At 46.8% G+C, this 11,871-nt stretch overlaps 1 protein-coding gene across 1 annotated transcript in view; it reads right to left on the minus strand.

The window, feature by feature from the left end:
- SCTR (secretin receptor) overlaps positions 1-11,871 on the minus strand; it is a 79,552-nt gene that overhangs the window by 9,244 nt on the left and 58,437 nt on the right. Inside the window, exons 7-9 of the mRNA XM_011941629.1 lie at positions 11,556-11,709; positions 3,199-3,259; positions 1,925-1,994 (exon numbers count right to left, since the gene is read on the minus strand). Coding sequence (XP_011797019.1) covers positions 1,925-1,994; positions 3,199-3,259; positions 11,556-11,709 — 285 coding nt within the window. The remainder of the gene's footprint in view (positions 1-1,924; positions 1,995-3,198; positions 3,260-11,555; positions 11,710-11,871) is intronic.

Genomic DNA, 11,871 nt, shown 5'->3' on the forward strand with positions numbered 1-11,871 from the left:
AGAAAGAAAGAAAGAAAGAAAGAAAGAAAGAAAGAAAGAAAGAAAGAAAGAAAGAAAGAAAGAAAGAAAGAAAGAAAAGAAAAAGAAAGAAAGAAGAGAAAAGAAAAGAAATCTTTAAGGTCCCAAGAATGAGTCTATTTTTAAATAGTAGAATTCCGGGCCCCATGCTAGGTTGGTAGGGAGATATTTTGCATCAGGAGTGCTCATCCAACATCCTCAATCGCTGAATAAACTACAGTCCTCTGAAACCAGCCCCGGACACTGGAGCTGGCTGTCCTTCATCCAGGGTTGTCCTGGGCTGGGCTGTCCAAATCCCAGAATAACAGCAGGGCTGGCTTAAAACTAAATGAGGAAACAGCCTCCGGCATGAATATTATGAAGCCATGGCAAATCAGTTTCTCAAGGAATTGCACATGAAACAGGAAAGCTCACATCTATTGCTGAGTGAAAGACAAACAAACAAACAAAAACCTAATTAAGGCTTTTGAAAAAGAAAAGTATGTCTGCTCAGAGAAAAAGATAGGAAGGAAAACACATGGTCATAACATACATGTAGCTGGGAGAATGATGAATGAATTTTTTTTTCCTTTTTAAAAAATACATTTTGTGCCAGGCACAGTGGTTCATGCCTGTAATCTCAGCACTTTGGGAGGCTAAGGCAGGCAGATCACTCGAGTCCAGGAGTTCAAGACCAGCCTAGGCAACACAGTGAAAGCTCATCTCTACAAAAAAATTAGCTGGGTGTGGTGGTGGGAGCCTGTAGTCCCAGCTACTCTGGAGGCTGATGTGGGAGGGTCACCTGAGCCCAGGAGGTGGAGGTTGCAGTGAGTCATGATTGCGCCGCTGCACACCAGCCTGGGTAACAGAGTGAGACCTTGTCTCAAAAAGTAAAACCAAAACAAACATTTTGAATTTTGCATTTTTTGCTCAGATTATATACTTAAAAAAGAATAAAAGGTTGTCAAGGAATGGCCCCCTCCTCACAACCAATCCCAAGATGCCACCCAGGCCGCTACTGGAAGAGAAGGGGCCCTGTCCTGTGCCCTCTCCCCCTACCCCACGCCAGCGAGCCTGCACAGGGCATTTGCTTTCAACTGGTTCTGCAGCCTTGGGCATCCCTGACCTGTCCGTGTGGTCGTTATTTCCAGCCGAGGGACTGCTTCCATCCACGAGATGATTCCCATGTGTCCCCATGTGCCTTCCCTCATCTGTCCCCCTGTGCTGAACCATACCCATGGGCTGGGCTACAGGACTCCACCCTGGTACACAGCAGAATCACCTGGGGACCAGTACCCAGGCCTCTTGCCAGAAAAAGAAATGGAATCACTAGCTATCAGTATTTTTAAAAAACTCCCAGGTGATTCGAAAGGGCCACCAGGATTGACACCCGCAAGCTCCTGTCCAAGATGGCCACCCAGCATCTCTTCCCTGGGGCCGCCCCTCCAGGCCTGAACCCACTCACAGCATTGCAAAGTCCCAAGACCATGGCCCCACTGAGCTTCCCCAATCTGCACTCCCACCCTCTTCAGATCTCAGCTTAGCGACTCATCCCAGGTTAACGAGCAAATCCCTAGAAAAATGCTCAAGGCCCACAGGTCTGAACCAGTGAAGGTGGAATTTCAGGCCAATGGGAGCCAGCCAGTTTAGAACAAGGAGCTCTGCTCACCACACTTGAGCTGCTGCTCGTGGGAAAGAACCAGGTTCGCAGGCTCTTGCCTCCAGCCTACCCCTCATCCCACTCCCCGACATGCTGTAGGGGGCAGAGCTTCCACACCCCACGCTGCTTACCAACCTCACAAACACTGTGGTTTATCCCTCCTGGCACCTATAGGGAGCCCTGTCCCTCCGCCCTCTGCCCCTGTGGGCTGGTCATCATTTCCGTCTCTCCCACTGATCCCCAGCTTGGGACAGGAGGGCCACTCACCAGGATGGAGAGGATCACAGGCCCACGAATGATCCACCAGATGGATGCGTTGGCATTGATGTCCCAGCACCTAAAGGAGGGACAGCTGGGCATGGTTACGAGTGGGAGCTGGGCTGACCAGCAAGGACATGTTCCCTGAGGTGACCCTTGGTATGAAGGACCCATGTTTGCGGCACTGAGCCCCTGCAGTGGTGTGCCCGGTACCATTAGAACCCCGCCCCTCCTGCCACCCAGGAGCACTGCTGGGGCTGAGGGAATAGACACCTGTCTCCCTGCAAGAACCTGAGAGCCGGGAGGCTCCCAGATCCGAAAGTTAGCTCACTGTCAGAATTCACCAGCAAGCACGGTGGCAAACTCAGCTACCGACAGAGGCCAGGAAGATGACATCAGTAAGGGAAGTGATGGATGGCTGACATGCGACCTCAGGATCCCGGGACATCAGGCCTGGAGAGTACTTAGCAAACTGGGGAGTATGTGCCCTGTCCAAGACAGCCACAGCTCTGCTCCAGCTCATTTTTCCACGAGGGAAAATGGAACATGTTAAAGGACCTCTCCAATTTTTTTTCTAGACAAACTGAAAATCCAGACCTTTAAAAAAAAGTGAGTTCACCCAATACAAAAATTACTTTGAAGCAATGATTTCAGGCTGAATTTGGACTATAGACACCTGGATGTCTCATTTGACCTCATCCACTTATTGGCCTAGTTGTATCATTATGCTCCTGAGAAATCAACTCCCATGCTGCCCCACTGCCTCGCCGCTGCCCTGCTGCCTCTCCTCTTCCCCAGCTACTTTCAAGCTTGCTTCCCATGTACCTACTCCCAGGTGCATCCCCTGGGCTCACTGCCACCCTCAATGCCTGACTTCTTTAGAGCCTGGCTCTGCAGGGCTCCTAAACACCCAGGGGTAGAGAGGCATCCAGGAGGGAGATCCCAGGAGGAAGAAAAAGCTGGGCTGGCCCTTCCTTGAGCTTCCTCCATGGAGCAACACCTGCCTGGAGCCCCATAGCTCTTGTCTGGCATCTGACCCACACACAGAGCAGACAGGCAGCAAGAAGACAGGACGGCCAGGATGGTGCAGGCATGGCCAAGGCTGCTCAGCCCACCTGGAAACTCACACCTGGGAAGCAGTGGGCATTAGTCCAGGGAACTCATCTGTGGCCTCTATTTTGAGAAAAAGGCCTTTTCTAGATCGCTCCAAAGAAGTAACTATGCTGTTTGAAAAGCTGGACGATGTCAGAGACATTCTTGTTATCCTCCTTCCATTAGCTTACCCAACGTCTTCCAGAAAGTGTCTGGCAATAGCCCACAAAGCAACAAAAATGGCTGGAGAACCTGAGGATTAAAAATAAAGGGAGGGGCAGAGGAGAGAGGACTCAATTTTCAGCATACATATGAGAACAGGACAATCGGTTACCCCAGCCCAGCTACTGAGCAGGTGCCAAGATCTGGTTTCCACAGAAACCCCTCTGCCATCTTGTGCCATCTTGTATAAATGTGGCACCATGTGCCTCAAGGGTGCTGGGCATGCCCTGGGGACTACGGCAGAATCAAAAGGATCCCAAAGGTCACTTGGTGTTAGGGGTCTCCTGGTAACCCAGGCCGGACTCCAGAGGACCACTGCAAAGTATAGAGGGGCTGGGACTCCTGGGCAGGCTCGTGGACCTATGGAGGCAGCTGGTAGATCCCCCTTCTCATACTGCGATCTACCTGGCCGTGTGCAACGGGGAGGAGGAAGCGGAGAAGGGGTGGACACAGCTCACGAAAGAAACGTTGATTTTATTCAAATGTTGGCTTGTAAAAAGCTTGGCCATTTAACGGCTAAGGTAAGCCATCACTGTCATGTTTAAACAAAAATATATTTTGGACTAGAGATGAGATCAAGTCCACAAGAATTTAGAAGAGAAAACACAACCACATTTCCTGACTTGTAGTTAAACACGGCAAACTGAACTTGTACATTTATCCCTACTTGCCCTGAAGCCCGTCTAAAAGGATAATAAAGAAATAGCAATGGTAAAAGCCTATAAGGACAAAGACGGAGAAGGAAGGGCAGAGTACAGGAGAGACAGCAACAGGCTTAGGCACACAGAAGGTTGGCAGAGGAGTGGCAGCTGGTGTCCCAAGCACAGGAAGCTGAAACAGAAGTGCTGTCTGGGGCAATGCGGCTGGGGAAGTACCCAAGGATCCTCTAGGGCCAGGGCACTCGGTACCCGGGAGGCAGGTGGCAGGGTGGGGCTGTGGCAACAGAATGGTTTGAAGTCTGGATAAGAAACAGATAAGCACCCGGGGCGACCAGCATTACCCTCACGAGACCGAAGAGTTAACTTCCGACAGAGTTTATTCTCTGCAAAAGCTGAGCCAAGGAGAACAGGGTTGCAGCCCAGCAGGGGGCCGGAGAGGGTGCTCAGCTGAGCAGGAATGGAGTCATGGTCCACACCAGCACTCAAGGTGGCTCTTGAGCACCTGGTATGTGGCTGGTCCCTACTGAGTTGTGCACTAAGTGCAAGATAGATACCAGATTTTGAAGACTTAGTACAAATAAAATAATGTAAAATATGGCCAGACACGGTGGTTCATGCCTGTAATCTCAGCACTTTGGGAGGCCGAGGAGGGGCAGATCACCTGAGGTCAGGAGTTCGAGACCAGCCTGGCCAACAAGGTGAAACCCCGTCTCTATTAAAATAAAAGACAAAAATTAGCCAGGCGTGGTGGCTCATGCCTGTAATCTCAGCTACTCAGGAGGCTGAGGTGGGAGAATCGCGTGAACCCAGGAGGCGGAGATTGCAGTGAGTTGAGATTGCACCACTGCACTCCAGCCTGGGTGACGAGAGAGAAACTCCATCTCAAAAAAAAAAAAAATGTAAAATATGTCATTACCAATTTTTATATTGATTATACATTGAAATGATACTATTTTGGTTGCATTGCGTTAAGCAGAATAGATTATTGAAACAAATACTGCCTGTTTCATTTTACTGTGTTGATTGTGGCTACCAGAAAATTTTAAGCTAGATGTATGGCTCAGATTCTTTTTCTTTTTTAAGCAGAAATACTTAAATCAGATTCTATTTCTAATGGACATGCTCAAGCTGAATGGTAAAAGCCCCAAGCCCGGGGCCGCTCAGTTTTCAGGCCTCTATGAACAGGCTTCTACCCCTACCCCAACCCTCTACCCTCTGCCCGCCTCCCTGCCACTGCAGGCTGGAGATGAAAGGATTCTCTAGAGGAACTGAACAGCCCCAGACAAAAGGCCTATAGATAGCCATGGGGGGACCCTCCAACACTTCCAGCCCAGTGTCCCTTGAAAGACAAGCCCCACATCCCTGACAGCCATTAGCCGGCTCTGAAGTGATTCATCCTTAAATAGGAACAGACAGCCAAGGTCACCAACATCTTATTACATAAAAGACAAAGACCAAAACAATCAGAGAAAAGGAACTCAGAGGAAACAGACCATACAGGAAGCAGAAGGAACTTGAACAAAACAACTCTAAGGAACTCGGTAGGAGAGATAGAAGGTCGCATCTACAAGACACAAACAGGATGCTGTCAACAGGGAGTGCTTGGAAAACAAGAAAGGGGGCTTAGGAATGGAACATATGATAACCACAACTCAACATGCAATAGATGGGTTGGAAGATAAAGACTAGGAATCTCTCAGCAGAATAAACAACAGCGGAATGAAAAGCAGGAAAAAGAAATTCGAACATTAGAGGTTATTCCAGGATGCACAACATTAGACTAAAGCGAGTTTCAGAAAACAGAGGATAAAAAACAGAAGGAAAGAAACAATTAAATAGGTAATGTAAGAACATTTTCAAGAAATGAAAGACATGAATTTTCAGATGAAAGGGACACCGTATGCCAGGAAAAGAGATGAAAAAAGACTTGCATCACAGCATATCCCTATGACATTTCAGAACACCGAGAGAAGATCCTGCGGTTTATGTAGAAAGGAGTAAAAAGTTCAGGAAGCAAAATGGCATGGCACTCCCAATAACGCTGATGCCAAAACAAAAGACCCTCAAAATTCTGGGGAAAATGATTTTTCAACCTTTTTTTTTTTTTTTTTTTTTTTGGAGATGAAGTCTCACTCTCTTGCCCAGGCTGGATTACAGTGGTCTCAGCTCTCTGCAACCTCTGCCACCAGGGTTCAAGCTCTTCTCCTGTCTCAGTCTCTTGAATAGCTGAGATTACAGGCATCCACCATCACGCCTGGCTAATTTGTATATTTTTAGTAGAGACAGGGTTTCACCAGGTTGGCCATGCTGGTCTCAAACTCCTGACCTCAAGTGATCTGCCCACCTCGGCCTCCCAAATTGCTGGGATTACATGTGTGAGCCACTGTGCCTGGCCTTCAACTTGTTTTATGTCCAGCAAAATGATGAATTAGGTGTGAAGGTTGAACAAAGATATCTTCAAATGTGCAATTTAAAAAAAATTCCTTCTAGGTGCTCTTGGTCAGACAGATACTGGAGGATGTGCTCCAACACAACTAGAGAGTAAACCAAAGACAGGGAGACGAGAAAGAAAGGAAACAGGATTTGTGGAAGAAGGTGAAAGCTAAGGGAGGTGAGTGAATCTGGAGAACAGCCAGCCCAAGTCAAACAAGAAGGCAGAAAGCTCTAGAAAAAACACTGGCAAGTATATCAGGTTGAATAGTGTCTCCCCAAAATTCATGTCAACCCAGCACCTCAGACTATAACCTTACTTGGAAATAGGGTATTTTCAGATGTAATTGGTTAAGATAAAGTCATACTGGAGTACGGTGGGCCCCTACTCCAATATGACTGGCATCCTTATAAGAAGGCCATGGGAGACACACAGACAGAGAAGACACAGAGGAAGAAGTCCACGTAAAGACACAAGCAGGAATGAGGCTGATGCAACTACAAGCCAAGGAATGCCAAGCATTGCCAGCTACCACCAGAAGGTAGGAAAGAGAGATGGGACGGATTCTCTATCAGGGCCCCAGAAGAAACCAGCCCTGCCAACCCTTTGATTTCAGACTTCGGGCCTCCAGAACTGTGAAAGAGTAAATTTCTGTTGTTTTAAGCCACCAAGTTTGTGGCAATTTGTTAAGATAGCCTTAGGAACTAATATAGCAGGAAACAAACAAATAGGAACTGATAGATTTCCTATTGCATTTGATGATTTGGAAAATAAATAGCTTTGGAAGGTTGTCCAGAGAATTTAAGAGAATTGATGCTAGCAATATATATATATATATAAAGCAAATGAAAAATGATTCCAGGAAAATAAAAAGTTAAATAAGATTGAAAGTAAAATTATCGTACACCACTTGTCTCAGTAGTAAACACTATTGACATAGATATGATAATGTATACACTGAATCTGATTTAACCAAAAATTATAAGAAACTGTAATGGAAGAATGGAGGTAGAGGATTAAGAATTTTATATTCTTGGTCAGGTGCAATGGCTCACAACTACAATCCCAGCACTTTGGGAAGCTGATGCAGGAGGATCGTTTGAGCCCAGGAGTTCAAGACCAATCTGGGAGACATGGCAAGACCCTGTCTCTGTAATACATGTAAAAAATCAGCCAGATGTGGTGGCATGCAACTGTAGTCCTAGCTACTTGGGAGGCTGAGCCAGGAGGATCGTTTGAGCCCAGGAGTTCAAGACCAATCTGGGAGACACGGCAAGACCCTGTCTCTGTAATACATGTAAAAAATCAGCCAGATGTGGTGGCATGCAACTGTAGTCCTAGCTACTTGGGAGGCTGAGCCAGGAGGATCGTTTGAGCCCAGGAGCTGGAGGCTGTAGTGGGCTATGATTGCACCACTGCACTCCAGCTTGGGCAAGAGAGTGAGATTCTCTCAGAAAAGAAAAAATAATTTTATATTCTTATCTTCCAACATAAGGAGTCAATAACGAATGCTTCAAACAGACAAATCAAGAAACAGTAGTGTATTGTTTAGAAACACAAGAGTCAATCTTAGGAGGAACAAGTTAAAAGAGTAAAAGGGCATTAACTCTGGAGGCTGAGCTCGGGAATAAAAAGTGAAGGCAGGAGACAGCTTTTGTTTATTATAAACCTTGTAGTCTTTTGTTTATTATTTAAACCAATTACATGAGTGACTTTGATAAGAATAACAATTAAACAAATGCCTTGGGCTGGGTGTGGTGGCTCATGCCTGTAATCCCAGCACTGTGGGAGGCTGAGGCGGGAGGATCACTTGAGGCCAGGTGTTCAAGACCAGCCTGGGCAACATAGTGAGACACTGTCTCTACAAAAAATAAAAATAAGTAAATAAAAATTAGCTAGGTACGGTGGTGCATACCTGTAGTCACAGCTACTCAGAAGGCTGAGGCAGAAGGATCACTTGAGCCCAGGAGGCTGAGGCTGCAGTGAGCCATGATTGAACAGTTGCACTCCAGCCTGGGTGACAAAGAGAGACCCCATCTTAAAAAAAAAAAAAAAATCTTGCCTCAATTCTTGGTGCTTTGGGCAAAGAACATGGGTTTTGAGAGGCACTTCTTCATTAGCTTCCATCCTTGGTGCCAAGTTGGCGGGAAAGTTTGAAAAATTTGTAATGGTTTAAGTTGGTGGCTCAGTGTGGCCACTGGACCAGCAGCATGAGCATCACCTGGGAAAATGTCAGAAATGCAGTCTCCGGCCACCCCAGACCCACTACCTCAGAGTCTCTGGGCAGGGAGTGCAGCAAGCTGGGTTTGGCAGATCCTCACCCATGCTGAGGCAGAACCGCCAGCGCCAGCCACTCACTCTCAGTCACTGAGTGGCAGCCTGGCTCATCTATAAAGCCTGCACTATCACTCTTTTCTGGGCACAGATTCAGACCTCAGCCACTCTGAAAAAGTCAAAGCTTTGCGTAAGTATTAAAAACCTTAAACGTGCTCACTCCTTTCCACTCAGGAATCCATATCCTGGGATTCTGTTTTATATACAGAAAACGCTTTGCCCATAAAGGTATTCATCACTGTGCTATTTATAATAGTGAGATAACCTAAACGTCCAGAGAGTAGGTATGTGGTTAAATACATCTATATTACATCTATCCTTCTATATGGTAGTTTAAAATGTTTATGAAAGACTTGAAATAATATAGAACATGCTTATGTGTTAATGGGAAGAAGCGAAATTCAAAATTCTTCATAGAGAATGACCACAGCTATGTGAGGAAAAACTGCAAGTAGAAAAAAACGTTGGAAGGAGACCTCAAAAAAAGTTCAATCTGTGGGAACAGGGTAATTTCTTTTTCTACTTAAAAAAATTTTTTTTGCAAGGTTTTACAGTAGGCGTGTACCCATTTAAGCAACCTATCTTTGGGGAAGTCAGTATAATTTCAAGTAGGGGCCGTTACCTTTGCATGAAAAAGGCTTCTTACAGATAGAGGGGCTTCAGGCCTTCCAGGGACCCCTTTGGTGTCTGGCAAGCAAACAGGCCAGGAGGAAGAAAACCATTGCTGTTTTATATGTTACTCAACTCTCAGCACCCAGCACAGGGCTGGCGTATAGTAGATGCTCCATAAAGATTTGAAGAAGAAAGGAACGTTCTTATTATTTCATTCAAACATCTTACAATCCTGTGACAGAGATGTTATCACAATGCAGCTTTGTAATCTCTGAACACAGGAAGTGCTCAAAGAATGTTGAATAAATTACGATCCTGGTATTACAGATGGGGAAACTGTCCATGTTCATACAGCAGAATCCTGGCACATCTGGGACTTAAAGCTTAGTGAGTTGGGCTCAGGGAGTTGGGTGCTTTTTTTTTTTTGGCAGAGCCAGCTGCATAAGGCAAGTCCCTGGTCCCCAGGCTCTCTGGGATTGCTGACCTCTGGAGATACTGGCATAACCCTGCAACCTCCCGCTGGCCGAGGGTCAGGTGCTAACTGGGCTGCCAAGGTTCAGAAGCAGGAGGGCTCAGCCAGCTCTGCCAGCTCAGGCAGCTTCCCTGATGGGGAGACAGGGCCCTTGCAAATAAGGATTTAGACCAGCAGCAAAGGCAGCAGAGGGCACTCCTGGCAGGGACACTTCTTAAAGGCACCAGGAAGAAACCAAAAGAAGCTAATGCCGGGTGTACATGACTATCTCTGTAAGCCTTTGAGTCACTCACAGGAACCTGGCTCTCTGTCTAGAACTCCTTAGGGTAACTTTCACGTTTACCAAATGAACAACTAATGGATGAATGGATACAGGAATGGATGGAAGGGTGGGTGGATGTATGCATGGGTGGATGGGTGGATGGATAGATGGATGGATGGATGGATGGATGCATGGATGGATAGATAGATGGATGTTAATGGCAGGGTAAAAGTTACAGGGCTTTGGAAACAGACAAGTCTTGGCTTGAATCCTGAGGTCTGTCTTTGTTTACTGTGTGAGTTGAGTATGTTATGTTGTGTCTCTGAGCTGAGGTCTCTGAGAGGCCCCTGGAGATCGCTGCAAAGACTAAATGATACATGTAAAGTGCTGAATCCAATGCCTGGCACACAGCAAGTGCCCTCAAAATGGAAGTTGTTTATCATCTTCATTGACCAGAAAGGAAAGGGAGAGAGATGGAATGGGGGCTGGCACTTGGCTGTCTCACTCTCATTTCCCCTCTTTCCTAGACAATGAATTTGGGAAGTCATGTGGTTTCAGTAGCTTAGGCCAATCAACACATTTCATTCTCTCAGGCCTCTGTGACTAGTTCAAGGGCGTCTATGAGATTTAAGCAGTCCAACCACAGTGCACCTTAGAATATTTGCTGCGAATGCTGGACAGAGTCTCTTCTTTCTCTCACTGGAGTTTGGTACAAGGAAGTCTCTAGCCCAGAAGCTGTTGGCCATTCCACTAGAAACAGCAGCCTAACTATAAAGCCGATGTTACAGAAGGCAAAGTAGAGACAGAAAGAAACAGTGTTAAGCTGCTGGATTCAGCCTCTCCTGAAGTTGGTGATCCCTGGACTTTTCAGTTATATGAGCCAATTGATTTCGTTTATGTTTAAAGCTTGACAGATTTTCTGATGCCAGCAGTCAAAAGCATCCTAATGCAGAAAGGAAGCAAGAAAGATGATGTAGGAATGGACCGCCTAAAGGCAGATGAGGCAACGAGTATTGGGTAGGAACGAACTGTAAAAACATCTAGATGCCAGAAACTGGGGCTAAATTTCCCACTTGACAGATAAGTAAACTGAGACCAGAGGGTTAAACATCAAGGAACTTCTCTAAGATTACACAAGTTAGCTGGACACAGTGGCTCACGCCTGTAATCCCAGCACTTTCGGAGGCCAAGGCAGGTGGATCACCTGAGGTCAGGACTTCAAGACTAGCCTGACCAACATGGTGAAACCCTGTCTCAACTGAAAATACAAAATTAGCTGGGTGTGCTGGCACATGCCTGTAATCCCAGCTACTTGGGAAGCTGAGGTAGGAGAATCACTTGAACCCAGGAGATGAAGGTTGCAGTGAGCCGAGATCACACCATTGCACTTCAGCCTGGGCAACAAGAGCGAAACTCCAACTCAAAAAAAAAAAAAAAAAAAAGATTACACAAGTTAGTTAATTGTGGAGCTGGAACTAGTAGCCAAACCCTCTGACTCTCGACTCAGTGCCCCTTCCCACATACCATGCAAGTACCAGACCCAGGGAGAAACATACCCCATCCGAGTGCCACAAATCCCTGGAGGTACTTTCTTTCGGAGAAGAAGGAGATGGCGAGGAGGGTGTGAAGGTAGAGGCCTTCCACCAGCAGCCAGGAGTAGTTGGCCATGATGCAGTACTGGAACAGCACCATGACCAGCTTGCAGCCCACCTGGACAGAGAGAGGCAGCTGAGCCCAGGCCGGGTGGCAGTGGGGTTCCCTCTGGTGAGTGGCCCCAAAGAGAGCAAGAGGGTGTTTTTTTTTTTTTTTGAGACGGAGTCTCACTCTGTCCCCCAGGCTGGAGTGCAGTGGCCGGATCTCAGCTCACTGCAA

The sequence above is a fragment of the Colobus angolensis genome, unplaced genomic scaffold, assembly GCF_000951035.1.
Source record: "Colobus angolensis palliatus isolate OR3802 unplaced genomic scaffold, Cang.pa_1.0 Scaffold20, whole genome shotgun sequence".
Taxonomy (NCBI): Eukaryota; Metazoa; Chordata; class Mammalia; order Primates; family Cercopithecidae; genus Colobus; species Colobus angolensis.